This window comes from Pestalotiopsis fici (genome assembly GCF_000516985.1).
Source record: "Pestalotiopsis fici W106-1 unplaced genomic scaffold PFICI_Scf_4, whole genome shotgun sequence".
NCBI lineage: Eukaryota > Fungi > Ascomycota > Sordariomycetes > Amphisphaeriales > Sporocadaceae > Pestalotiopsis > Pestalotiopsis fici.
Window position 1 is genome coordinate 258,708 of NW_006917094.1, and position 26,579 is coordinate 285,286.

At 50.5% G+C, this 26,579-nt stretch overlaps 9 protein-coding genes across 9 annotated transcripts; 2 read left to right on the top strand and 7 right to left on the bottom strand.

The window, feature by feature from the left end:
- Positions 1-229: 229 nt before the first annotated feature.
- PFICI_06042 (uncharacterized protein) lies at positions 230-2,311 on the bottom strand (the record flags this gene model as incomplete). Its single annotated transcript, XM_007834623.1, has 2 exons — positions 230-1,873; positions 1,943-2,311. The coding sequence occupies 2 exons, from the start codon at positions 2,309-2,311 to the stop codon at positions 230-232; spliced, it is 2,013 nt and encodes a 670-aa protein (XP_007832814.1).
- A 1,882-nt stretch (positions 2,312-4,193) lies between these two features.
- On the bottom strand, positions 4,194-6,212 carry PFICI_06043 (uncharacterized protein; the record flags this gene model as incomplete). Its single annotated transcript, XM_007834624.1, has 1 exon — positions 4,194-6,212. One exon carries the CDS (start codon positions 6,210-6,212, stop codon positions 4,194-4,196), a length of 2,019 nt encoding a protein of 672 aa, XP_007832815.1.
- Positions 6,213-7,825: 1,613 nt separating this feature from the next.
- PFICI_06044 (uncharacterized protein) lies at positions 7,826-8,909 on the top strand (the record flags this gene model as incomplete). The annotated part of the gene is made up of 3 exons (XM_007834625.1): positions 7,826-7,848; positions 7,907-8,050; positions 8,195-8,909. 3 exons carry the CDS (start codon positions 7,826-7,828, stop codon positions 8,907-8,909), a joined length of 882 nt encoding a protein of 293 aa, XP_007832816.1.
- An 822-nt stretch (positions 8,910-9,731) lies between these two features.
- Positions 9,732-10,710, bottom strand: PFICI_06045 (uncharacterized protein; the record flags this gene model as incomplete). Its single annotated transcript, XM_007834626.1, has 2 exons — positions 9,732-10,446; positions 10,598-10,710. 2 exons carry the CDS (start codon positions 10,708-10,710, stop codon positions 9,732-9,734), a joined length of 828 nt encoding a protein of 275 aa, XP_007832817.1.
- An 893-nt stretch (positions 10,711-11,603) lies between these two features.
- Positions 11,604-12,831, bottom strand: PFICI_06046 (uncharacterized protein; the record flags this gene model as incomplete). The annotated part of the gene is made up of 2 exons (XM_007834627.1): positions 11,604-12,023; positions 12,100-12,831. The coding sequence occupies 2 exons, from the start codon at positions 12,829-12,831 to the stop codon at positions 11,604-11,606; spliced, it is 1,152 nt and encodes a 383-aa protein (XP_007832818.1).
- A 2,474-nt stretch (positions 12,832-15,305) lies between these two features.
- Positions 15,306-19,596, bottom strand: PFICI_06047 (uncharacterized protein; the record flags this gene model as incomplete). The annotated part of the gene is made up of 2 exons (XM_007834628.1): positions 15,306-16,416; positions 16,478-19,596. 2 exons carry the CDS (start codon positions 19,594-19,596, stop codon positions 15,306-15,308), a joined length of 4,230 nt encoding a protein of 1,409 aa, XP_007832819.1.
- A 1,160-nt stretch (positions 19,597-20,756) lies between these two features.
- On the bottom strand, positions 20,757-22,283 carry PFICI_06048 (uncharacterized protein; the record flags this gene model as incomplete). Its single annotated transcript, XM_007834629.1, has 4 exons — positions 20,757-21,475; positions 21,525-21,633; positions 21,693-21,982; positions 22,067-22,283. 4 exons carry the CDS (start codon positions 22,281-22,283, stop codon positions 20,757-20,759), a joined length of 1,335 nt encoding a protein of 444 aa, XP_007832820.1.
- Positions 22,284-22,344: 61 nt separating this feature from the next.
- Positions 22,345-22,812, bottom strand: PFICI_06049 (uncharacterized protein; the record flags this gene model as incomplete). Its single annotated transcript, XM_007834630.1, has 1 exon — positions 22,345-22,812. The coding sequence occupies one exon, from the start codon at positions 22,810-22,812 to the stop codon at positions 22,345-22,347; it is 468 nt and encodes a 155-aa protein (XP_007832821.1).
- A 482-nt stretch (positions 22,813-23,294) lies between these two features.
- PFICI_06050 (uncharacterized protein) lies at positions 23,295-26,248 on the top strand (the record flags this gene model as incomplete). Its single annotated transcript, XM_007834631.1, has 2 exons — positions 23,295-23,461; positions 23,527-26,248. 2 exons carry the CDS (start codon positions 23,295-23,297, stop codon positions 26,246-26,248), a joined length of 2,889 nt encoding a protein of 962 aa, XP_007832822.1.
- Positions 26,249-26,579: the final 331 nt, after the last annotated feature.

A 26,579-nucleotide genomic window follows, 5' to 3' on the forward strand; every position in this document is an offset into this window, starting at 1 on the left:
TCTGAAATTGAATGATTTTGCCTCTTGATTCATGGTATCCGGCTACCTCAAACGCCGATTTTCGTAAAGTAATGGGGGGTATCGATGTCGTAGTTACTACTATATACAATGACGAATGATAAATGACCAACCCAAATCCAACCACAAAACATGTCTTCTTTGCACCTGCGATGCGTGGTATGAGCAGAACACAAGAATTCAAAACGAATAGTTGCAAGGTTCTGCCATCTCATTGATCATTGAACTTGTACTTGATCCTCTCGACCCACTTGCCAATGTGATCAGTCATCTCGAGCATCTCGCCGTACTGCTCGGCACTCAATCGATTTCCAGGGCCGTTCCAGGATGAGGGATCGTCTCCTTTTTGAATGCCATCCACATCGGAGCTGAAAATATTGTCCGAGATGACGTGTACTTTTCCGCCGAGCTGAATCTCGAGTGTGATATTGGCTGTTCGGCCTTTGAAAGGAAACACGACTCTCAGTCGGGGAACGGGATGTGCGGTGAGTGCTATGTCAATGGGGAAGGGATCCGCATCCGTCGATTTATCTGATCCTTTCATGAAGGCCGTAAACTCGTCGTTGGCTGTGGTTGTCTCTTTGCTCACGATATCCTCGGGCTTAACGTCCGGGTGCTCATTTGTTTTGAAACTGTTGTTTAGGAGTGAGGAGAGGAAAGCGTACTGCCGCAACAAAGGGAGCATCTCCAATAACTGGCGTGGATGTTGAAACGGCACTCTGGTTAGCAACTCGCCATACACGGCACGATCCGTGTTCAGGGTATTGCGGTGCAGGCGAATCTTGTGACCTGATTTGGAAGTCCCAGACAGCATAATTGGTTGCGTGTGGGTGATGATCCGGGACTCTGTCGGATCATAAGCTACTCCTTGAGGTATAGGGAAGACCAAGGCGTCAAACGTGCTACTACTCACGCCTGGCTGCTGTAATCCTGCTATGTTGTAAATCTGTGCGGCGACACCAGAGGACACGATGAGTGGTGGGTCAAAAACTGCCATGAAAATCACATCGGGGAGCCGAGGCTCGGGACCAATTGATCCTTCAGGCTTCTCACCAGCACCGGCAGGTAAGAGAATGTTCTCTGGCTCCTGCCAGTCCAAGATTGGACCACCATTCGAAAGCACCATATCTTCGGCAGTGGCGTCCTTCTCGATGCTGTCAGATATCCACTGATGCGACACCCGTATGGGCATAAACGCCAGGTTGTTCTTTGGGGCACACTCGATCATGATGCTCCACGTCTTTGGGCCCTCTTTCTCGGTGGTCTCAATGGTTGTCGTGGGAAACCTCCTCCACTCCTTCCAGTAATCCAGGCTCAGGCCAATCCTGTCTCGAACGTGCATTTGAGGACATCCGTGTCTGGAGCAAAGAGCGGCCACTTTGATGTAGTCATCCGATCGGCCTTGCAACTTCGGGTCTTCTTTCAGCTTGGCAACATCCCAGTTGAAGATTTTGAGCAAGCTTTGGTAAATTCCGTCAATGGCGTCGTAGCAATTCAGGGTGGGCAAAACGCTAAGCCTATCCGGAGCGGCGATGCGCTCTAGGTTGGGCGAGAACTTTTCGAGGGTCTTGGTAAGAGCCCATTCGCCGGGTTGCAGCTTGAGATCTCTCAAGAGAACATCGGCAGCCCTTCCCACATGCTCCTGCACGCCAGGCGCGCACTCGGGGAATGTCAGATGGACATTCTCGACAATGTGATTCGTAATGACAATCTCCAACGTCAATCCTGTGCCAGCGATGAACAAGGTCTTTGACTTGGGGCCTCCGGCGATGTTATCTTCCCAGAGACACTCGAGTCCAATAGAACGAGCTAGCCTCTCGAGGCCTTCATTGCTTACCCTCCCCGTACCGACAGCCTAGCACAATCATGAGCAATTATTTCTTCCTAGACGAGCTTCCTCGGTGTTGTGCGATTTCGTTCTTACCTTTACCATGGCCACAATGGTGTTCATCCTTCTCTTGCGGTCATCCTCGTCGGATCGACCCATGCCCATACCTCCCACGCTGATATTGTCCAGCCCCAAGTCATGAATGCCGAGGGCGCCCAGGGCAGCGGTTGCCGATGGACTGTCAAAGTTGACAGCGCCCGGACCATCTGATGCATTCTTGAGGTGGTGCGATGTTGCGGGCGACTTCTTGAAGGCTTGCGGAGACGTCTTGGAGCCCTGCGAGGGCGAAAAGGCGGCCAGCGAGTTGGAAAAAGGCGTCGAGACAGGCGGCGTCGGGGCGGCACCTGGCATTTGCGAAGGAGTTCTACCCTGCTGAGAAGGCGCGTGTCGCATAGGAGTGGCCATGACTGCGGTTCACCACCCTGAGTGGTCACGTTCCTGCTCTCGAGTCCTTGTTTGTGGTGTTTTGGACAATCGTGGCGATCCTAAAGAAGAGCTAGCTGCCGGTGGAAGCTGCCCGTCCGCCTGTGTATCGAGCGCTTTTGACTCGAATGTCTCAAATGCGATGCTGGCAGTTGCGTACGACCTGGCAAAGTCTGAACATAAGCATTGAGTCCTTCAAGTTGCTCCACCTGCTCCCGGGACCCGAAATTGATGCATAAGAAATCATGGATAAAGACATACCTGAACACTGCAACTTTACCTTAGTGTGGTGGTGGGAGCTATGGTGGGGGGAAAGGGACGGAGGAGACGCGACGGCCGCCTGGGCCGCTGCAAGGACGCGGAACCCACATGGCGACCTTTTACAGCGGGGCCGGTACCGAGATGAACTATAAGAAGAAATGTAGGTACTACATTTCACTGTAAAGTTCCAAGCTTCATATCATATGTACTTTGGATGATAAGTGCCTAGTATACGTAGCATACAAAGCTCAAGTATTAATTACTGGGCCCGAAATACTTTTTCTTCTTACATCCATACGTTATACATACTCCTGGACATACCCATGTAAGTCGAGCAAGTTGTGCTTATCAAGTGACCTCTTCGTCAAAGGACCGGTCCTCGATGCTGTTTGGCTTATCAAAATTGATTAACAAACTGTACGCTGGCTACAACTCTCTTTCCCATGATATGAAATTCATTTAATTCTGCGGAATTTTATTGCAAAAGAGATCAGCGTGACCTTTCCCGCCGTGGCTTTCTGCCCTAGTAACTGTGCAAAAAGTCGCCTTGATCTTTAGTCACAAAGCTGATGCAAGAGACAGGAGTGACTTTTTATTCACTCATTAGTCGCTCCTCCAGACGAATCATTTCAAGCCAAGCCTCTGAGGCAAATCGAGTGATTCACTTCTACGAGTGATAGCCATGAAGAAGGATAGGCACGAAGCATTAGACGATAAGCTATTATTGGTTCAAAACGCAAGACTGAGACTAATGTGCAAACAAGGCAAGACAAGAGGCGAACCCAAATTTCACCCACAAGCTAACTAATTCCTGGATGACCGTATTCCATCAAGGTTGAGATGCCTCCCACTCGGCCAAATCATGTTGTAATGGTGTAGCATTGACGTCGTCTTCCGTCGCCGTGAGTCAATGCTGCAAAAAGAAAATCACTACCCCCACGTGCCCGGACTGCCATAAGCAATATAGTCATTGCCCAGAGTTCATAGAGCTCTAGTTGATATGGTCCGTAAATATGATGCTGGCACTTCATCGCGTCCATGTCCATCGGCAAGGAAAGATTATGTTTCACGTCCTGCTGTATTCCTTCTGGCTCCCGTTGCCCCTTTTGCATGTTTTTCTGTGTATTCTGCTTTCCTTCTTGCTGTGCTTGAAATAAAAAAGTTGATATCAACTTGATTCCACTGCATATATATGGATATTGGTCATCACTGCCTTGGCTTGGAGACCGGATTGTTGATAATTTGTCAAACGCACTGAACTCGTAGGCGAGTTTGAGCCTATTGAATGCTGTGACCGGAGGCATGCATAGATAAATACTGTGCGAATGAAGGGAGGGTTTGCATCGGTAGAAGTCCCAATTCCTCTCCTGACAACAACTCTTCAAACTTGTATTGCTTCTCTGTGGTCGGGCTCCATTTCATAAGGCTTCTTGATGGCGACAGCTGCGCTTTGCTTGGGAGGAAAGACAAATTGGCGTTGCCATTCTTCTTGCTTCCGACGGTCAGCTCGCTTGGCCTGTCGATCTCGACACTCCTGGTGGTAGTTCGGGTTCAGGGTTCGCTGATGTTCGAGGTAAGCCTCATATTCCTGCTGCTTCCTGTTCTACAGTGGATCGTGCGGACGAGGTGGCCCCTTTGGCTTCATCACTGGCTTAGGACCAATGACAGTGGGAGGCAGACCAGGGAGGTGAATGAATGAGGGACCTAGCAGTTTGGACGCCTCAGGACAACCTGCAAATGGATTCGCACGGACCTCGGTTTCGATTCCTTCCATGATCTCTTTCATGGATGGCCTGCTTTGCTGGTAGCTTCCGTTGTTCTGCGGCATGATCTGCGGAGGCAAAGAGCCAGGTATATGTCCCGCTACCCGACCATTGACCACTGGACAGTCAACTGGTAATGGAGGCAAGAGATTGATTGCTTGACTATGACTCAATCCAAAATTTGGCAGAGACGACATCTGAGAGCCACCCGTGGTCGTTGTGCTTGAAACTGAAGAGGGATGGAAACCCACACCGGCCCGTTGGCTCCAGCCCTGGATGAGAGATGGTTGACGATCAAGAGGGATTGCTTGATCTCCTGATTCAAAATCCGCTGGACTGGTAAGCTGAACATCTGGTTTGATGTGGCTGTTCAAGCTTTTTATACCCAGTCGCCTCATGATGGCTTGAACTTGCGCATCTGTTGGAGGTGCACCAGTCAATTGCTCAATTTGCTGCGAGTCTTGGGCTGCACGCTTAATCTTCTCAGCCAAAGACAAGAGACTATCCGAAACATGGTTGGACCCCAGGAGGCTGCTTGTACGGCGGCGAGGAGAAGCAAACAGCACATCTGTTGTACTTTCTGACGAGGGTCCGTCGAACAGAGCAGAGAGTTCAGGTCGAGGATTGGTGGTGTGACTTCTACCATGATAGGTTGCAGGCTTCTGATTTTGTGGCATGGAAAAGAACGAAGGGGCTCTGGGGTTGAGGTTGTTGGAAGCAGAACTGGAGTCCTTCCTACTGGACTTTCCAGTGCTCGAGCTTGACCTGCAACTCGCGTGCTCAGGCCCATGTGTAACATGACTAGCTTGAGAATCTTCCATCCTCTGAGCTTTGCCCGCCTTGAGCTTGGCAAGCATGTTTTTAAATCGCTTGTCCTCTGCAGATTCACCCTTCCATGACTCAGCGCAGGGATCATTAGATTGGCCAGTTTTGAGCCTGCTGTCGATTGATGCAGTGCGTTGCCGAGTCGTGTTAGCTAAAAGCACTTGGTTGGCCATGTACTCGTTGTATCTACGCCTGTCCAAATTGCTCCATGGTATGGATCGGAGACCACTAAGACTGGCGACTTGTTGCAACTGGATCATGGGTTTCATGGTCAGGCCTGAAGGCGGGTAGGGGCAGTGTGAAAAGTCAGCCTTTGAGACAAGGGCCAGTCCAAAATTATTGTGTGTACCCGAGAATAACTCTGTGGCATCTGTATGATGGGCGCGGGAAATCGCAGATGAGAGTGTATTGGTGTCTCCGTGTGATGTAGGCCCGTATAGACGCTCAAGTTTCGTCAAATACTTCGGACCCAAGACCAAACCAGGGCTGCCGCGATCGCGAGGCTTGTTAGAAGACTTGCGAGGGTCTTTGCCATCACCACGATCTCTGTCATTACGTTTAGAGTTATCGTGAGATGTCTTGCTTGGACCTTGGGAGATGATCTCTAGTTCGCTGGCGGACTTGGGTGAGTTTTCCTTCGCCGAAGTACTGTCTTGATCCTGCAAGTGCTTGCCATGCATATTTGAGTCGATCTTTTCCACTTGATAGGGCTGCGGTTCGAAGTCATAATTTTCAACATTGTTGACTTGATGGAGAGCTCCCGAAGGTCTCTGTCTCCAGTCACTGCTGAGAAGCGCTTTTCGAGGCCCATCTTTTGAGAACTGGTCTGATTGATGATAAGGGGACGGCAGATATGCGGCCATGTTGGTGTACTGTGAAGCCAGGTTGTCTTTCTTGAACTTCGCGGTAAACACTCGAGGCCTGTTGGTAGTCTCACTCAACTCGCGATGGCTTTCCAGCTCGTTCTTTTTGGAAAGAGAGTTGGGACGAGGACGAAACGACTCGCTGCGTCTAGAGCTAGCGCCGGAAGACATTTTGTTGCGAGGCCCTGGGGTGTACTTCGACAGGACTAACAGCGTAGGATCGATATTGATCTCAAACTTGAGCAAATCTAATGATTCCGTCTGTTCCGCTGTCAGGGTTTTTATCGAGGGGTTTATCTTTGGGGCCAAGCCTCACCTGGAATTCTCGTCCCAAAACGTACTCTTAGGACAACTCGCTAACGCCCGATTTTTAGGTATATCGTGCAGGCGAGACAAATCTGTGTCGTTTGAAGTGATGTTGAGCTCGGAACTGCTGACTTATGCCCTGCCGCCAAGTTTTGCGAGCAGATCACGAAATTCTGCTGCGAAAGAGGGCTGAATAGTGGATGGATGCCAAGAGAATGAGTTGATGGTATGGGAACAAGGTGAATGATGGATTGTGGGAGAGCAAAAATCGTTGTGAAGTAAAAACGCTGTGTCTGGTAATTGAGAGATCCAAAAAAGTTGGCGATCCAAAATTGGATAGGACTGATGCGGTTCGCTGTCAGGACCTGTGCTTGTGCATGCTCAGAAAAGTTGATTTGATGCAATGTACAGAACGCGGAGGATTGGATCTTGTTTTGACAGCGGCAAAACCGCGCACGTCACGAGATGAAGGTAGTGGAAAGTACTACCAAAGGTGTGTATGTTCTTTCCGAGGTGTTACTGCCTACAGAAGTCCACACCACCGAAGACTGTACCTTCTCTTGGAGTACTGGTTCTAATTTCGAGTGAGGTGTGGAGGGTGAATATGACTGGTGCTTGAGATGATAAAGACTTGGACGAGACACATGAAAAAGGGGTCAATTATCTGTGTGGAGGGTTGAAAATGATGACTAGATTTGTTGGACTAAAAGACAGAAGCTGCTGGTTACGTCTCCTCGTTTTAGGGTTATACATCAAGTGCTTGCCTGCCTTCTATGCATGGCTCAAGTCCAATCCGTCGTCAGAGCAACCAGAGAGTTCAAAGACCCGAAATGCTATCAGTACAAGAGCTGTGAAGGCCAGCGGCCATTCGCTTCCTCATGTTCTCCCGCTCCCGCCAACAGGGTGTCTGTTGAACTGTAATGTAAGAATAGGGTCAAGATGCGATGGTCAATATTCAAACAAACATCCAGTCATGGAACCATGCGCATATCAATATTGGTCGGATAATTGGTGCTTGGAATATCCAAGAGCGTAGATAATTATCACACATATGGGGGGAAAATGTAGATAGTTGCCGTTTGCCACTACACAAATTTAATTCACTATCAATTGATTCTCCCCCGATCCCATCACACCTACACCTGTCTTTCCTACGAGCGCAGGACAACCTCAATCTCAAAACCCACCTGAGACGCTCCAAACGTGCGAGAAGTTGGTGGTACATATCGAGGGCTTGTTTCGCTCGTTCGACGAATTAGTCTGGGAAGGCTTTCGCGACTGTTTGACCTTTTCTCATCACCCACAACGGGCTCCGTAGTTGCCCAGTAATCACTCGCCTCAACCCAGACAACCACGCCGAAAACGACGCCGACAAAAAAAAAAAAGAGCAACCGCAGCACGCTGTTTCCAATACAACAGTCTCGACACGACTGACACCACAACCAGAACAACCATCCAGCGCGACGCATAACGGAATCATGGCAGACCCGTTCGTTGAAAGGTTGGTATTGACTCCTGTAATTCAATCGCACTGTATCACTAACGCCGTGCCATCCTAGTCTCATGGCGTGGAAGCCGTTTCGATTCTTCGTTGGACCCGATAAGAAGGAATTCACAATGCACGCTGACCTTGTGGCCAATATGTCCAAGCCCTTGAATGCCCTAGTCAATGGCGCAATGAAGGAAGCTCGCGAGGGTGAGGCGTAAGTACATGTCCATTTCCATTATCCCCTTGGCCAACATCGCCACATCCTCTTGTAAAGATGCCCGCAAGGCATAGTAGCTCGAAACACGTATTTTTGGTTGTCTTTGTGAGCTTTTGGCCGTAACTGACCCTGGTATTGTAGCTATTTGCCCGAAGTCGACGAGGCAACGTTTGCACTATTCTTGCGGTATGCTTACAAGGGCGATTATGAGGTTGCTGGTCTCGAACTTTCAGACCGCGCTGAGACCTGCCTTGACTGTGAGCAAGATCTGATCCGATGCAATTGCGATTACTGCAATTCCTGCTGCCGTATGCTATGTTATTGCGGAATCAAAGAAACCCAGAGCCTTTTCCGTGATCGTCTATATGGACATGCTCTCTGCGATCAGGAGATCACAACTTTGAAGAAGTTCGCTGATGGAGCGTTCCTCACATATCAAATGCTTGAATTCCGCACAAACAACTCGGATGAAACGTTTTCAGAAGTGCTGCTTGCACATGCTCGACTCTACGCCATGGCCGACTATTACGACCTCCGCTCGCTCGCCACGCTTTCGAAAAACAAGATTCACCAGACTCTCGCACTACTCGGGCTCCAGGACGATTTCTGGTCTGGCGAATCTACTTGCGTTAATGCTGTCTGCAACCTGGTTGATTACGTATGCAGAAACACAGTGGACAAAAAAGGATCACCCGATCTTCTCCGAGCTCTTCTCTACAATTATTGCGCCATGAACATCCGCTTCTTGTCGGAGAAGGAGCGCTTCCTGCGACTACTGCAAGAAAGGGGCGACTTCTCAGCTGGCATCATCTGTGAGATTGCAAAGAGAAAAGTGTCTTGCTCGTGCACGGATTAATACGTGCTCTGACCCTATTTGGGGTGCTCCGTGGGACAACATCTTACCAAGGCTAGACACACTGGCTATACATTTTCGTATACCGGCTTGTAATTAGAAACAAAAGATTTTGTTCTATGTTTGAAGCGGGTTCATTCAGAGACGCGTTATGCCATGTGAGTATCAGAGCACCGAAATCCGAGGTCTCCAGCTTCGTATCCCATAGTATGTAGCTAACCTGTCAAGAAGGAATGAAACTCTGGTCTAAAAGAACTTGCGGTGAGATTATCCACAGTCTCCCATGCGCGCCTTTTCATGGGTGCAGGATTCAATCCGAGAGGCCCCTAGCGAGGCTGGGATCTCGGAAGATGACTCGCACAGTTTCATTATATTGAGTCTTTGGGTTGTCTTTAAACCCCATAAAGCCTAGGACGGGTCCCAGTTTAGTCTTCTTCGTCGACCAAATTATGCATCCGGAATGAATCATCGTAGACGAAAGGGTAAGCAAGTAGTCTCAACAACGTCTATAGTTCCTTTGACAAATTCAAATTGTCTCTTTTCTCCCCCATCTCCTACGGTGCTCATCGTAACTAGAACCTAACAATGTGGCATGATAGATGGGTTTTGTACCAGAGCCCACATAAAGTGCTTGTAACCGTGTCTGCCCATGACCGACCGATACCTGAGACCACCATGTAATCCTCCCAAGGCAGCCATTTGCATCGAACCCCAAGGTTATCGAAATCAGGCACGCGAGCAAAGTAGGGCGATGTGAGCTGACTGGGACTCCCGGATGGACCACTGTCCTGGCGATCACCAGTCTCGCAGGTTGAATGATCAGACTCAGGAGATTCTCTCCAATAGCTGCTGAATGATTGCGCTTCCCAAGTCACCCCTCTGGTCAAGCAATGCCCGGAACTTCTCATTTGGTGAAAGCTGTTGAATATTGAACGCACAGTAGCGGTAGAGGAGAGCGCGAAGCCGGTCAGGACCTTCCGCCTTGTCCACCGTATTCTCACAAACGTAATCGACCAAGCTGGTAATATCGTCGACATTATCCTCCTTGAGCTCAAATAGAATGAGAGCCTGGTGGAGCTTCTTCTTTGCGAGCTCGGCAAGTGCGTCGATCATGTTGTAGTCTGCCAAGACGTAGACTCGGGCATGGGCGAGTAATACGTCGGACCAGCATCGCCCCGCTAGCTCTCCGATCTCGAGTGACTGTAGCATGGGTACCGAGATTCCAGATTCTTGGATAAATGCGTCCCATAGCGCTTGTACTTTGGGCTCATCGGTACCATGATTCAGGAGCGCGCCTTTTCTACAAACGCAAATAACCCGGTGACAGTCGCAGACATTGCAATACCCGTCGCTGCCATAAGATTGTCTGCTTCCTTTGTTACTCCGTTTCGTATTCTTTTTGCAGCTGTTGCAGACCTTATGTTCAGGATCTCTGCAGGTCACAGGGATTGTAAAGTTGAGCTCGGCGACTTCGTAGTCACCTCTGTAAGCGAACTGACAAAATCGGTCGAATGTTGCCTCATCAGTCTCTGGCAGGTGACTGTGAGGTATAAAGTCAGTCTGTCTGTGGGATTTTATATGGGAAATCAGACACATCATCCTCGTTCATACCCACGAAGCGGGCAATATCAGGACTCGGATGGAACTACATGCAAACATGGAGGCACGACCAAAAAAAATCAAAAACTTACGTGACACCATTGTGAGCCTTGAGAGGTCCGTTGATGAGAGAATCCAGAGGTTTGGACAGACTAGCCAAAAGGCTTGAGTGTATCATGAATTCTTTCTCGTTTGGCCCAACCATGAACCGGAACGGCTTGGAAGTAGCAAAGCTATAGCACAGCATTAACCAAAGTCCCCATGGAATGCGAACAGCAATCAAAAGCCAAACCTTTCAATCGGCTCTTCCGACATGGTGTTGCAGTCTTGTGTAGCACTTGAAGCTGGCGACGAAGTTGCTCCTTGAGAAGCACGCCCTGATGCAAACATATGCTCAAAAGCTGCAATAAATAGCCAACTGCTTGCTTTGAAACAAGACAAGTTGTCAAGGCTTCTTATGCACGGGATGTTTTCTAATGATTTCTTTTTGTTTTGTTTTTGGAGTTGTTTAGGAAGAAGAGGGGGAAGAAAAGGTGTAAAAGAAAGACAAGTGTAAAAGAAAGACACCATGGAAAGTAATGGATGATTTTCAAAAGAGAAAAGTCGAATTCGCCATCAACATCCAACCCACCGTTTACATCGTTGATGTATTGCTGGTCGGCCTCCTGCATATGCACAATGCGCAAATGTCTAGCGACCTGATCTTCATGCTTCTTGAGATTGCACAAATCACAGAGAGCACCTTGGAGCGTTGAACGTTTGTCGTTATTCTTTTTCCTGTTTCTTTTGCCTTGTATTTGTGGTCTCCATCTATCATTCAGAAGTGTCTGGTCCGAACTCGTCACACGAAAAAGCCAGAATATGCTGCCTGTTGCCTTGACCCCAACGCCAAACCAAAGCCAAATGTCAAAACCTCTGCACCTTCTCCGATCCAATGCCTTGTACAGTACTTTTCGCTATGTACCATAACCGACAGATCTTTTGATTCTGTACTGTTGAAACGTCTTTTGCTCGCATGTGTTGCTAGAATTCGCCGTTTCGCTTCTTGTTGCTGGTTATTTCCAGATCCATTGAAGGAAAATAAGAAGTCTCGTGTGCCTAGGCAGGCAAGCAAGCCAGAACCTTGAACTGGCACTTTTGTTCCCACTTCAAACCCCATTTTCCAGCCCAATCCCGGATCTTGCGGAACTCTTGGCTTTCCTCCTCGCCTTGCGCTTCTTCCACGGGCTCGGTCCAGATACCCCGGCCCATGGCGTTTGTCTCCGCCATGGCTGCAAGGAGCGTAAAAGGGCGGTCATCCGGCAAACACCAGTCTTGGTCGTCCTTTGCAACCTCGTGAAAGCTCATGCCCCGAGCCTCGAAAACCTTGGTCTCTGGCTGGGATTCTACAGTGCTGCTGCTCAGCGCACGGGTCCCATCACGCGGGGTGATTCTGTAGTCAATAAGGTAGAGACACTCCAGGAGCGGAAAGTATGGGTACTGTGAAAGTACATCCAGGACATCACGTAAACCGTCCTCCTGAAAAATGAACAAGTTAGCCAAATCCAATTTTTTCCCCTCCTGGCCAAGAGAGTAGCCGTTGTTATCTTCTCACCTGTTGCGGTTCAATACCGTCACGACCGCCGATCCAGTCGGGGTGGTACTGCAGCGCTATCTTGCGCACGGGGTATCCGTCCTTTAAGCCCCTCAGCTCGGGGATCTCTAGCAGCTCATTGCCGTCGCGCATAAAGGCCTTCAAGTTTGGCAAGTCCAGGGTAAGGCAGAGGACATCTTGCTCGAGGTTGATGAGAAGATTTCGATGTGTACTGCTGCTGCCATTGTCGTCGCCGTCATTGTCGATTTCTGATGGCTGGTGCAATCCATATGCACAATGGCACGTCTGTCCCGGCGTCTGCCAGCCGCTTAGACCCTTTTTCCAGGGCAGATCCTCGTCTGGCAGCTTATTCCGCACCGTCATGATGCGGCCATCGCTCTTGTCGTTGTTGGCCGCCCTAGCCCGCCCCGCCTCTAGTAGGTGCCGCGACTCGCAGCACGCATCCCAAACGGCCAAGTCGTTGAGGTACGACGACGGATTGTGCCTGAAGCCCAGGCCATCTGCGAATCCAGAGTGCTTGGGTACTGTAAGAATGCATTTTTCAACATTGTCCCGTCCCTCTAGTGTACGGTTTTCTTCCAAGACGGTCTGCAATTGGAAAAAGTGCATTGATGGGGCCGATAGCTGAGATTGAGCAGCAAAATTCCATACCATGTCCCGTAGCTCTTTGGGCAAGAGAGGGAAGTAATGGAACTCGCCCAAAGGCGATTCTCCTTGAGCGAATTGGCTCATGTTGAGAGACGACAAGTATGTTTAGTGTGAGAAGTTGTAATTGTGATTGTTCGCATTTGGAAGGATCCAATGGCCAGGTCAATGATTCAGTCCGCCATTGATTGATTGAGTAGTGTGTAAATAAGTGATTGATTGAAGTGAACACAAAACGAGTGCAATTGAAGACAAGAATAATGATCAAAAGAAGAGAAGAAGAAGGGAAAAGAGAATCAAGGTGCAAGACAAAACGCCGAGACGCGCGCCCAGAATTCAGCACGCAGCAGATCGCCGGATCTCAGCAGCAGTAGCCAGCCGCAGCAGTAGGTAGGTAGTTTTAGTCGACTACATCCATGTATGACACTATACGCAACACACACGAAGTACGTGACGTCAAAAAGAGGGAGGCTTGTCTCTCTTGCCAGAGTCTAAAAAAGACGCCAATGGAGGGGAAACAAGAAGATGAAAACCGAGCGAAATGGGTCAAACCTATACTAGATATGTACAGCCTGCCTACATTATCGCACACATGTACCTACCTACATAATCCACCAACTTATTTAGTGCTGTAGTATGCGCGGTTTGCTTTGGTTTCGTTTCGTTTCGTTTCGTTGTTGCTGGTGCCCGGATATCCCGCAAAAGTCCGCTCCCAGCTCCCAGCACCCAGCCGAAATCCCATACATCCTTCGTGGCGCCTCGGCACTAACTAGAAGCGACAAAGCTGGTGTACAAGCACATGGTTTCTGTGGTCAGCAATTGGTCGGCTCTCCTTTGGGTCCTCTCTCTTTTTGGCTCAACCAACTCTATCCTTCCTCTTGGCTCTCTTCGCGTACCTGGCCGATCTTTCCAGATCTCGAACTCTGGGATCTTGAACTTTGTACAACTTGGAATACCCGATCTGCCCTTTCGTCTTGGTTCCGGCTCTGACCTAGTGAATTCATGTTCGAAATATATATTCCGCATGCCAATTGATGCTCAAACTACCGAGTAAAATAAAAAAGTTTCCCATCTATGCGAGGTTTTTGCAACTCATTCATAATATGATTCCAATCTTACAACATACTGAGCCACACACACGCACACCAGGTGCTCGGTAAGCATTACCTACCTATCCATGCCTTTTTGCCCCATTCAGCTTGCTCAGCTCAGCCCGCAACGGCGCGCAACGCAACCCCTCTTTTTTTGCTGTAGGACCTTGTAACCGGGGATCCGCTGACGCTTATACTCGTCTGCTCTGTGGGGTAGCGCTGGGTTTCATTTGCGTCACGGTTCCTGAGCCTCACCCAGAAAGAATACTCCACATTCCGGTCCGGGAGGTCGGTCGTTTGCTTCTTCCCCTCAAAGATCTGGAGACTCGAGACGAGGAAGCGAGAGAGCAGAGAGACATGGAGTAAGAGAGTAAGCGAGAAGCAAGGGTCGAAACAAAACCCTCTTGAGAGCATAAAAAAAGCCGCATTCAGTCCAAATATTACTTGTATTGCTGGCGATTGGCTCCTGGGGGACCATCAGCGGATTCATATAATGCTGACCACGTACTACTGAGTTCTTACAAATACATAGTACGTACGAGGACGGCACGCATGCACGCCGGCTTCCATGCATATGTACCATGTATGCACAACGCGTGAGCAGCACCAACCGAAAAGTCCCTCGCTCCTATCCCACTGCTACGCTACCTACATACCTCCGTTTTACACTTACACAACAGCACGCACAACCCGAACGGAGCAATTCAGCCGCTATTGTCCGAGGGCTTTTTTCTCCCGTCCCACTCGCTTTTGTGATCGGACTTGACGGAACCAACTTTTTTTGTTTTATCATATGGAATTTGCGGAGGGGAAAAAATTGGGAACGGGGGATACCTAGCCATCAACGTGCTAACTATCAAGGTATGTACATTATGTACTACACAAGCCTAGCAGGACAGCTCTCCATTTACCAGCTACTGCACTCGGCGCGTTCGCCTCGGACATGGCAAGTTACCGAGTACCCGGCCACCAGATCCCCATCGCACAACGAGTGGCCGAGATTGAGAAATGCTGATAGTATGAAATGGTGATGCAGTATAACTTAATGAACAGTTGGCACATATTGAACTGAATGATGTGAAATGTGTGCACCTTCTGCTGTAGGAAGGAATGTAGTTGAATCCTGGGTACCTAAGATGTGGCCCATGTGGTCCGTGTTGAATCACTCGAACTCTTCCATTACCTTTTACCCTAACGTACTGCTGCGTCCATCTTGCATCAAGCTGATTGCTGATCTCCAGTCGTGCGTGATATTCGTAGATTGATGCACCCGCATCTGCAGAATGACGACCATGTTACAATAGAAGAAGACTGAATTGATGCCTCATTACATATGCCAAAGCAGTATCCCGCCAACAAGAAGAGAACGCCCTGTGGTTCGCCCACCACAAACGCCATGCCATGAATCTTCCATATCCTCCTCTCCCAATCAGAGGAAATCGTAGAGAATGAACCCCTTCCTGGACAAGTCTACTCGAATTGCCCACCCCCGAACAAGCCTCCAACAGCCTCTGACCGGCCCTTGGCACCCTTCCATTTCTTCTCCTCTCTCCTGCGCTCGCTCTCCTTGAGCTTCTCTCGCCTCTCGTTCTCTCTTGCAAAGAAGTTGACGCCACTTCGCTTGCCCGCCGTCTTTTTCAATTTGCCCTCCTCGCTGAACGCGCTAGACGCCATGCCGCCCAGTCCTGTTGCGCCCTTGCCAGTCGTGACGCCAGTGGATGAGGTTGACGAATTCGAGGTTTGAGACATTAGACTATTGGTAGTGGCACGGCGTAGAAGTGCTGGTACTTTGAAAGCGCCACTACCCGAGCTGGACGCCGGTGCTGCAAAGGCCAGCTTGGAACTCGTGCTCAGATTCGAAGAGCCGGAGCGCTTCAACGAGATGCGGTCAACAACTGCCACAGATCCTGGCCGACGGTTCTCCTTGTTGCCTCGTCCAGACTTTTGGGGTGCTTCCTCTTGCTCACCCTCGCTATCAGACCCATTGGGGTCTGTGGCGGGAATGATGGAGTCGGATGACATGTTGGGCTCGCCCAGCAGGCTCGACAGTGAGCGTCTCACATCTGCTATACTGGCAGGCTTGATACCGTCCCGTACTCTTCTCAGATTGGGAGGAGGGCGCATTCCGGGATCAGATGGCTCGTTGCGAGTTCGCTTCCTCCCTGTATTGGCACTGGCCGCGGCAGTAGCTGAAGGTTGAGAGTCGGGGATGCTTTCGCCGACAGCCTGCTTCGCGCCAGTCTCGTTGGTATTCTGGCTTTCCTCTTCGGGCTCGAAGTATGGCTCGTCGAAGCCCATGTCCTCATCGCTTCCCCAGTCTTCGATGCTCTTCATGAAAGCAGCATTACGAGGGTTCTCTGCAATCTTGCCGATTCTTTCATCAGCGAAGAGTGCCTTTTGCATCTTTGCAAACTGCTTGCGCTTCATGCGACGTCGAGCCTCGCCTCCGTCGTCAGAATCTGACAGGTCGAAATCCCCATTGCCTCCACCACCGCCACGGCGACGTTTTCGCAACATGCCTGTAGTGATATCTTTGAAGAGCTTATCCACCTGTGCGCTGTCTGCTGCCCGCTCGCGGTCACTGGTGTCCCATGTTATTAGTGTCATAGAGTAATTAGCAATGGGTCAGGTCCTGCACTTACGCATAGAATGCAGCTAGCTTTCCTTCCTCCTCCTCGGTCAATCCCTTGCTCTCATCGTCGATCATTTGTTTTCGCAGTTCCGCGAGATCATCCTCGTCCTCATCTGAAGAGTCTTCACCATCAGCACCACCGAGACCAGCGTACTCATCTTCAGACTCCTCAGCCTCGCCGTGCACCATTTCCCTTGCCTTGCTTTTCTTCTTGTTAAACTTTTCCTGAGCGCGCTTTCTGCGACGCGCAGCCTTGGCCATGAGCCTAAAAGCGGAAGAGCTCTCATCTTTGCTGGGACTGGGTATATCAGCCGTCAGAGCTTGGCTTGGTGTACCGGCGGACGGAGGCATAGGAACCTCCGTAGGTGGCAGTGTAGACTCGGAGAGCGAGACTTCCACTCTTCGTCTCAATTTACCACGTCTCTGCACAAGCGGCGAATCCATAATCACTGCTTCTGCGTCCACGCTGGCCTTGGGAGTTCCATCCAGGATAACAGTATCTACAGTGCCTTGAGGTGGGTCAACGAAGCGGTTTTTCAAGGGCGTGTAATCCCCGAATCCGCCATCTTGGGTAAGCTCAAGCATATCTGAGGCTTGTGTGCCATCTTGTTGCATTAGTGAATCGAAGCCGTGCATCTGGCTCTGCTCAAAGTGAAGCTGTACACCTTGGGTTTGTGATTCAACCCCCTGAGTCTCGACCTGACTGTCCACAATCCTGCCTTCTGCTGGCTGAGATTCGCCTGCAGTGGCAGAGAATTGGGAATCAGGGAAGTTCTCAAAAGTTGGCCTAAACTCTATGGGCGATCCAGCACTTAGTGGCATTGAGCCTGCTTGGCTGTCATCCATGGTCCCAGCAAAGATCTGAGTGAGGCCAAGGCCGGCAGGCCCGGCTGCAGGGACCGGGAGACCAGGAATAAAGGTCTTTGTAGCGGAGCGGAGAACGGATGTGGGAGCATTGGGAGATTCGGATGTTTGGCCGGTCGGCGACTTGAACAAGACCTTCCTAGGCTTGGGTGTAGCTTGAATAGAAAGCTCCTCCTCATCGTCAGAGAGCACTTGGACATTCTTTCTGCCTCGACGAGACCTCGAGGCCGTGGGACGGACATTGTCTGTCTCATCGTCGTCATCGAGGACTGCCGCTTCTGCAGTTGTGTCATCATCGCCAGATTCATCAGCTTCCTCGGCGGCCTCATCAAAAATGGAGTCCCCGGCTGGTTCTTCTTCGTCATCAACTTCTTCATCCTCATCCTCGTCTTCGTCTTCGCCAGAGCCTGAAAAGTCGATTTCTCCATCTTCAATGGGCTGCAGCTCTCCGGCTTCGCTGCCAGCAAAGCTGTCATCATCGCTATCGTCCCAGTCAAGGTGATCTCCTTCTCCATTGGCTTTCCTCTCCTTCTTGGCCTTTTTGGCGTCCTCGCGTTCTCTTGCCATGATCTCCTCGGCCTCCAAACGGGCTCGAGCAACAATGTCCTCGACCTGCTCACGCTCCTTTTCGCGCTCCTCTTCAGTCTGGACATGTATACCCTTGGCCTTGAGCATTTCCATGCGGCGATCACGCTCAGATTTGGCTTGAGCGCGAGCACGCTGCTGTAGAGTGAGCTGCAGTTCGCCCACGGTCATGGAGGGTTTCTGAGTTCTTTTACGAGCATCCTGTGGAGGTGAAGAGAGATGAGCTAATTGGCGGAAAACCTGAACGGATCGAGCCTCCTTGTTCTGTTGCGCAGGGACGCGGCTGAATAAGGAATCAATCTTGCTCTGCTTCTTGGGTTTCGCAATTTGAAGCTCGTCATCTTCGTCGATGATGACTTGGTTAGTCTGCACAGTCAGGAACTTGACGCGGACCTGACGCTTGAGTTGTACTGGCGTCTTCTTCTTGGGCGATTCGAGATCCGCCGCAGTAGCGATGCCCTTGCCCTTGTCCAGCTTCTTTGCTTCAACAACGACATCCTTCAGACTTGGCAGCTCGCTCTCATCTTCTTTCTCCAACACGACCATCTGCTGCTCTGGTGCTCCAGATAGTTCGGGTGTATGGTTGTTTGTTGTTGTTTCCTTTAGCACAACAGGCGGAGAGCTTGGTGGCGTATCCTTCTCTGCCGCTTCAGTGTCTGTATGGCGAACCGAGGCGGGCGATCCAGGCCTGCTTGAGCTCGCAGCTGGTGCGAGCTCTGTGTGTGTTGAGGCGGCAGGCAGTTTGAAGTTGAATCGTTCAAACAAAGTCGCCTTGCTGATCTTCTTTTTTGTCTTGGCCTCGTGGGCGAGCTGCATACTACGGCTCAGCCGCTGCGTCTCTCTGTTCATTTCCTCCAAGGCCTTCCTGCTAGCTTTTCTGACAGCAGGCCTCGAGGAGACTTCTTGTGTGAGCTTTCGGCCGCCATCGTCGTCACTAATGTCCGACACGTCGTCGTCATCCTCTTCAGAAACTTCGACGCGTTGAGCTATCCTTTCTTCACGCTTCTTCTTCTCTTCCGCCTCTCTCGCGAGCCTCTCCTCGCGCTTTCGAGCAACAAGAGCTTGGAAGCGCGCGTTTTGAGCCAGGTTGGATGTCAAGCCGTCCTCGCTATCTGACCCAGCCTCCGAATGTTGTGATTTGTTGGGTGTCACAAAGAGGCCTGGCGATGCGGGGCTAGCTTCACGGCTTGCACGTACTTCTGGTGTGCTCTCACGTGCAGATCGTATTCTCCGCCTGCGTTGTACGGCATCTGTCTCCTCATCCTCGGAATTGGCGTCCACAATGTTGTCTTGTTGTGACTGGATTCGCTCTGTCTCTGGGACTGGAGCTGGGGCTGGGGCGCTGGTCTGGATTTTGCTGTTGCCCGCTTGCATACGAGCTGCCAATCGCCCTCGTGGACGCACAATCTCGTCATCATCATCATCGTCGTCGTCTTCATCGTCATCGTCTGCTGATTGCTTCGCGTTGGTAATGTCTTTCTGCACAGGCTCATCGGCCTTGGTAATTATGTCTTTTGTCGATTTGAAGAGTGCCTTTCTATCGATTGGCGCCGTATCCTCGTCTGAGCTCTCGTCCAAGGCCGCGAGTTCTGCTCTAAGTTTTGATCTGGGAGAGAGCTGTGGCGAGCCTGGCGGGGACGCGTCGCTTGTGGGTGAAGGAGAGCGCGTGGCAGAAGCCATTGTGGCTACCCTTTAAGGAACAAGATATAAATGGGCAAATATCGATTTCAAGAGATCATTATTTCATGGGAATAAATCTGTGTTTTTACGAATAACAGGCGCGAGTGGTGTTGAGTGGGATTCTCGAAAAGGTATAGGTACATACCAAAGGCAAAGTTGACGCGGGCTGACCGTGTAAGTCGCGTTTCTGCTCAGGCGCGTTTTAATGGGCCCCACGTCATGGCCCCTGCCATTATGGGGAGCCACATCAATGTGCAACAAGGTACCTCCTAATGTACTTCCTAATGTATAATGTACTGTAGTGCCTTCGCAACTATATTTACATGCAGAAGTACATACATGTACATAAAAACCATGATGGATTCAGTATTCGCACACTTTCAGTCTCATTTTTAGTATAGCTTTACAACCTTTCTTGATCGGCTATTCACCTAGACGTCCGCAGATGCTGTATTCAACGCGCAACGTGAAAGAGTCGTGTCATACAATCGATGTTGTTACCTTATTGAATCCATGGATGGATCTGCCCAATCCTCATCACCACTGTGTATTTCCAACGTCACATATGAATATTCTATTGGCATCTATCTGTTGACATATCGCGCCAATTACTTCTGTCCAAGCCATTTGGGTATCATTCGAGTCAAGAACAAATTGGTGCCGTCCATGGCACGCATTCTTCGCCCAGCAACGCCAAAGACTCTTCTCGTCACTGAACCGTTTCGACTGGGACTTCCCCAGCTGTTTTTTTCTTTTCTTTTCTCCTTTCCTCCCTTTACGCTTTTCTTTCTCCTTGATGGTACATGGGGCGATTGGGGAAAACTTCCAATCTGAAAACAAATGCTGACGCCACTTATGCCAATTGCAATATAAATGTCAAATATCTGAACCAAGTCAGACAAACCCCCCGCTCAATACCGAACGCCTCACGCTCTGTTGTGATGGCACAAAATGTCATGCGAGTTTCCGCCAACTGACTGCAAAAGTCACTGGAAGATACTTACTGCCGGATAACAGCAACTCCTTGTGACAGAATGCGTGCCAAGTGATTCCATCTTGCGCCTGTAGTAGAAATAAATGACCTATTACGGTAATTGCAGCCGTGTCAATGCTCAATAAAAATGGTGGGCTGATGGTAGTGCACACCATCCAAGTCATAATTAGAACCCAGATGTTAGGCACGAGTCGAGAACACTGTCGAGTTGCTCTATAGTCGCGTCGTCTGTGCCTTCCCAGGTCCATTGATCATCAATGTCCATGGGATCAGCGTGAACGTCGCCATTCGTCAAAAGCTTCGTATCTGGCTCAGCTGTTTTGCCCTCATCCATGTCTTGAGGTTTCTGGTCGTTGACGTAAGAGTAGTCGTCCCAGTGTTCCAGTTCTCCTTCGCGGTAGTTGTAGAAGACCGAAGCCGTGACAATGGGAATAGAGGCGATTCCACAGTCACCCATTTCCAAAGCCAGGCGCAAGTCTGCCATATTCAGTGGCGGCCTTTCGCTGGCCGCTTTGGCCTCAATTGGGAGTAGGCCACTTTTATCTTTTGACAGTTCGCCGCGCATCAGGGCAGCTTCTTCTCGACGCAGCTGCCGCTGATATTTCTTGGTTTGGATCCAGCCAGCTCCAGCGCCAAATCCAGCACTACCAGAGTCGCCCGCTCCATTGCTTCTTGTTCTTGTAAAGATAGCCGTCAACATTTCTTTTACAAAAGTCTCGGTTGCAACAGTCAGAAGCTGAGCGGCCTCGGGGGTATGACCATTAACGAGACCATGCTCGTAACAAAAAGGTAACATGCGTCCCTCGACCATGCTGACATCGGGGAATTCGCCAGACTCCACTGCCAAAGGTTGCTGGAATCGCTTCTTAATCTCCAGGTCCCAATCTAAGCTTGTTAATATGGACCTGTCAACGTTGCGCAGAGTAGCACTCACTCATCTTGTTCAAACCGCCCGTGGCGCTCGGCAGCGTCTCAGGTGCCCGCGTCGGCTTACCACGGTGGTGTTCGGAAAACATGTTGGTCATAGACTCATAAGGATCAAACTATTGGAAGAGTTAGCCAAGGATGGCGATTAGGGGGGTTGATGGGCGAGAGAACTTACGTCGTTGTGAACCAGCTCCTTGATGCGTCGGCGATCACGAGTGGGGAGTTGCATCACCTCTCCCTTGAGCCTCCTCTCTGCGGCATCGCCAGTGACGGGCTTTGCGCCGACACCAATCGTGGGCTTGTCATTAGCAGAAACCCAGGGCGCGAGTCCCACGTCTGGCATCTCTCTTGTCAGATTTCCATAGATGGCAGCAAGGAGCTGGTTGTGGAGGTGTTCCTTCTCGCCATTGGGCGAAGCGATGATGGGATCGATGCGATCCGAGTATTCGGTCTGGTTGAGACGTCCTGTTGGTGAATATGAGGGTCAGCAGCTGTATTATTTCATCTAAAAAGGCGCGCAAATGGTCCAAATAGACCATGATAACTTACCCAGGATGAATTGGGTAGTGGATTCTTTGTATACAGTCCATTGTTCCGAACCGATGGCGGACTTTAAGGCGGCATAGAGAGGTTCGAGATCTATGCGGGGAGGTATAATCTGGGACGTCTTTGGTTTTGCGGGCGTCGAAACAGTAATGTTTTTGAGGACGGGAGTCGAGATACTAATCGACGGCCGGCTCAAGGCCGCGGGATCTATGTCAGGCATGATTGCGATCAATCAAAGGACAAGATGGTGATGTGGTGGGCGGGTGCTGGGTCGTGTCTGCTTAGGTAATATCGCGATGCGTAAGACTGTCGCCGGGACTGGAGTCGTCCGATGGAGGCGTGCAGTTCAGAGGCGTGTAAATGCCGCGCGCAGTGCAGTTGTTGGTCATGAACCCGTGAATCGTATGGCCCGATGCAATGCGATCATAGTTCCGGTCAAGAAACGATGAAAAGGCGTCGCTGAGGCCAAGATGTCGATGGGCCGACGATTCACCTGGGTGTGGTCCTGGTCGCAAGGAGAGGTTGTTATATTGAATGGTTGGTCTGTGTCTGCGCAGGATGACGGCGGACGAATTGGCAGCAAGCGGCTTAAACTCTTGATGGTAAGTGCTAAAAGTGCATCGGCGCCGCCTGAGCTGAGGTACTTGGGCATAAGGGGGGGGGGGGAGTATCTGGTCAGCGTATATTGTGAGCTCTATAGTGAACAATGGCACACCAAAGTGCAAGAATGGTGCCCTGTAGATGCGCATGTGTGCCTAATGGTGGGTAAACCAGGCCTATTGAGATGGCGGGGCATCAACCGACGCTGCGGATTGTAGCTCGATGTTGACTTATTAATAAACAGGGCTATATGTAGTACACTGTTGCTTAAGATTCTTACAGCTGTTTCTTTACTCTTGAATAACTTGATAGTATATGAGAAAAGAAAATGACCTGAAGCTTGCCCACTTTCCACCCAAGACTTTGTACAGTCCATCTTTGGTGAACGCGAGACGGCGCTGCCACCAGCACAAGAGGTACATACCCGAGGTAGCTCAACTCAGTGTCGCGACAGACGCGTCCCGCATCAAGCTCCAGATCTTTGTGTATACCAACAAAGTTGGGGGCCAACACACCTGAATACATTGCCATACGTTCATTCACCAGCACACAAAACTTAGTCCTAGGTTCAATTCCCCCAAGAGCGCGTCAGCCCTGTCCCTCTTCATGGAGACAACCTCGAGGATGCAACATGTCGGCCGCATCATCCCAAGATAAGGAGAAACAGGCCCGGAAAATCAGCTACGGTGTTGACCGGTTGATTGCCTATGTAGCACCTCCACCGAAAGACATCCCAAAAGAGCAGTACCAAAGCTGGGCAGATTCACACGCAGGCAATATTCATACCTTCTTGCAGGAGTATGTCGCCTCTCGTAGAGCTTGCCTCTCACCATCCCGTTCGTTCACTGATATGTAATCTCTAGCAATGCTTCACCTACTGTCGCATCCGACGTCAACCATGCCTCGGACCTTATCAAGCGCAAGCTCATCGCAACGAGTCCTGCGCAGGCGCTGCGCTTCTCAAACCTGTACTCACGACTGCTGGCATTGCCAGTCTTGAATCAGAAATGGGCAATACTGTCTCTGCTCAATAACCTGGCGGACTCGCCAAACCAGGACGAGGATGATCCGGTCGCATACCAAGAATATATACAAGAGGAGCGTGAGGCGAGGCAGGAAGCCAAGCTAGAGAAGAGACGACAGTCTCGCGCTGAAGCAAGCAGACACCCAGCAGAACTCGAGGCTGTCAGAAGCCCAAGGGAAGCCGCGCTCAAAATCACCACCGACACCGATACTTTTCCCACCGCCGGCGGCCTAAAGAGAGTGGTGGAAAGAGCTCGGGGTCTCCGAGATCAACCACAGGAAGAGTACGAGTCCAATCAGGATAATCTCATTTCAGCGAGTGGTTCACGACCAGCCTCCTCCATGGGCGAGCATAAGCGCAAAGCCACCATGGACAGGATGCCTCAGAGCCCTAGTAAACCAAGAGACGTCGTGATCAAGTCTAGTCAATTATCAGACAACTATTCCAGCATTGACCCGACTGAACCAGTCCTATTGCGCGATCTGCCATACACATTGCAAGGGCTCTCATCAACGAGTCTACCATTTGGAAAAGACTATACGCTCAAGCTTCCACGTACTTTGCCGACACCTATTGTCTCCATCTTGAACACACTTGCAGAACCTTCTCTTCTCTACCGGACCCTGGAGGACTTTGTCAAAACGCCAGCCAGAGGTCTCTTGAATCAAAGTCTTCGTGCTGCCATTAGCAATGAGCTTCGCGCTTACTTGACACTGATTGCGACACTCGAAGGACAGATAAGACTGGCTCTCGCGACTATTGACGACAACGCCCCACGCAGCGGCATTGGTAAAGCAGGCGTCACCTTGAAACGTTGCGTGGTATGGACCAGAGAGGCCACCATGGGACTGCGGCTCATGAGTTTGATAGCAGAGGAATCGAAAAGCAAAAAGGGCGGCCAGCTCATCTCGTTGATCCATTCCTTCTCCTCACTCCATGGCGACCCGGTCGTTGCAGCATTTGCCGAGAGGCTCCTGACCCCAGTCACACGGCCTTTCTACGATGTTTTGAGGCATTGGATTTATGACGGCGAGCTATCGGACCCCTTCCAAGAGTTCTTCGTACGAGAGCAGTCACCTGAACAGATGCCAAAGGGCAAGTCTGGCTCCACCAATGTATGGGAGGACAAATATGTTGTTCAAGAGTCCATGATTCCCTCTATCATGTCCGCAGATTTTGCCGAAAAGATTTTTCTGATCGGCAAATCCCTCAACTTCATCCGACATTCATGTGGCGATGCTCACTGGGTAGAGTCCTACAGTAAAGAATCTTCAAAAGAGTTGCGATATGGAGATACGGAGACTCTAGAATCATGGATTGATGATGCATACAAGACGACAATGCGTCGCTTGCTCCATCTCATGACTCAAAAATTTCACCTCTTCGACCATCTCCGAGCTCTGAAGTCTTACATCTTGCTAGGTCAAGGCGACTTCATCGCTCTGCTCATGGAGTCTCTATCTGGAAATCTCGACCGCCCAGCTGGCGCTCAGTACAGACACACGTTGACGGCGCAATTAGAGCATGCCATACGCGGCTCTAACGCGCAGTACGACTCGCCCGAAGTACTCAAGAGGCTTGACGCGCGAATGCTCCAGCTCACGCACGGCGACATCGGCTGGGATTGCTTTACGCTCGAGTACAAGATTGACGCACCCTGCGACGTTGTCGTTTCAGATTGGGGTGCTCGCCAGTATCTAAAGGTGTTCAATTTCCTATGGCGAGTCAAGCGCGTCGAGTTCGCCCTGTCTTCATCCTGGCGCAAGGTAACCACGGGCTCGCGCGGCGTGCTACAGACGCGCCACCGCACAGTCCAGCAGACGTGGAAGACAACACGCGGCATTCTAGCTGAGATGGTCCACTTTGTTGGTCAGCTGCAATATTACATCCTTTTCGAAGTCATTGAGTCGTCGTGGACTGAGCTACAGCGCCGGCTTACCAAAGAGGACTGTACCCTCGACGATATTATTCATGCTCATACGAAATATCTCGAATCCATCACGCACAAGGGCCTCCTTGGCGTCCGCCGCCGCCGTTTTGGTGGCGGCGAAAAGGACGAGGACGAGAACTCGTATATGATCCAGCTCTCGGAACTACTCCGCACCATGCTCGCGTATCGCGATTCAGTCGATGGCCTGTACTCGTGGTCCGTTTCCGACTTCACTCAGCGCCAGGAGGCCGACTTCCAGAACAATGCCGTCTCGTCTCATCCCAACGTGACGACTCGGCCATCGCGCGCCAATCCCCATCCCTCTGAAGAGGATGACGAGCAAGCTGTCCCGGGCGGCGATGGCAGCGAGTTCCCCGCCCTCCAGGAGCGCCTCAAGCACCTAGGTGACCGCTTTAGAAACCAGCTTCAAATTCTGCTGGGCGACCTGGCTTATCAGTCTGATGTCGATTTGCGATTCCTTGGCGTCGCCATGAACTTCAATGACGTATATCAGCCCATTAGGAAAAAGGCCAAGGGAATCTCTGTGAGCACGACCAGGACTGCCGCCGGGGCAGTGGGAGGAGGCGGCGGGCAAGCAGGCCTTATGGATAGTAGCAAGATCTCCAAATGAGTATCGGGTCAAATGTTCACTTGACTGGGTAACCAGAACTCGAGGCATCCTTGTCTGGCAGGGACTGGATCTGGAATGATAGCATACTTTTGAACACGACACGATACTCGAGACATTTTCACAGTGCATATCATGATCTCATGGTGAACCCAACTTCTCCTCAATTATTTGTTCCACGTGAGGTCATTCACTCGCTTGTGCAACATGTCATAGACTTGTAAAGAAGGGCCAAATTATGGAAGGGCTTCATATCATGTCGTGATTCATACGTCCATCGCTCATACTATGGGTTCGTAATACATAGGTAGACCTTGGGCTTCTTCTCTATGCG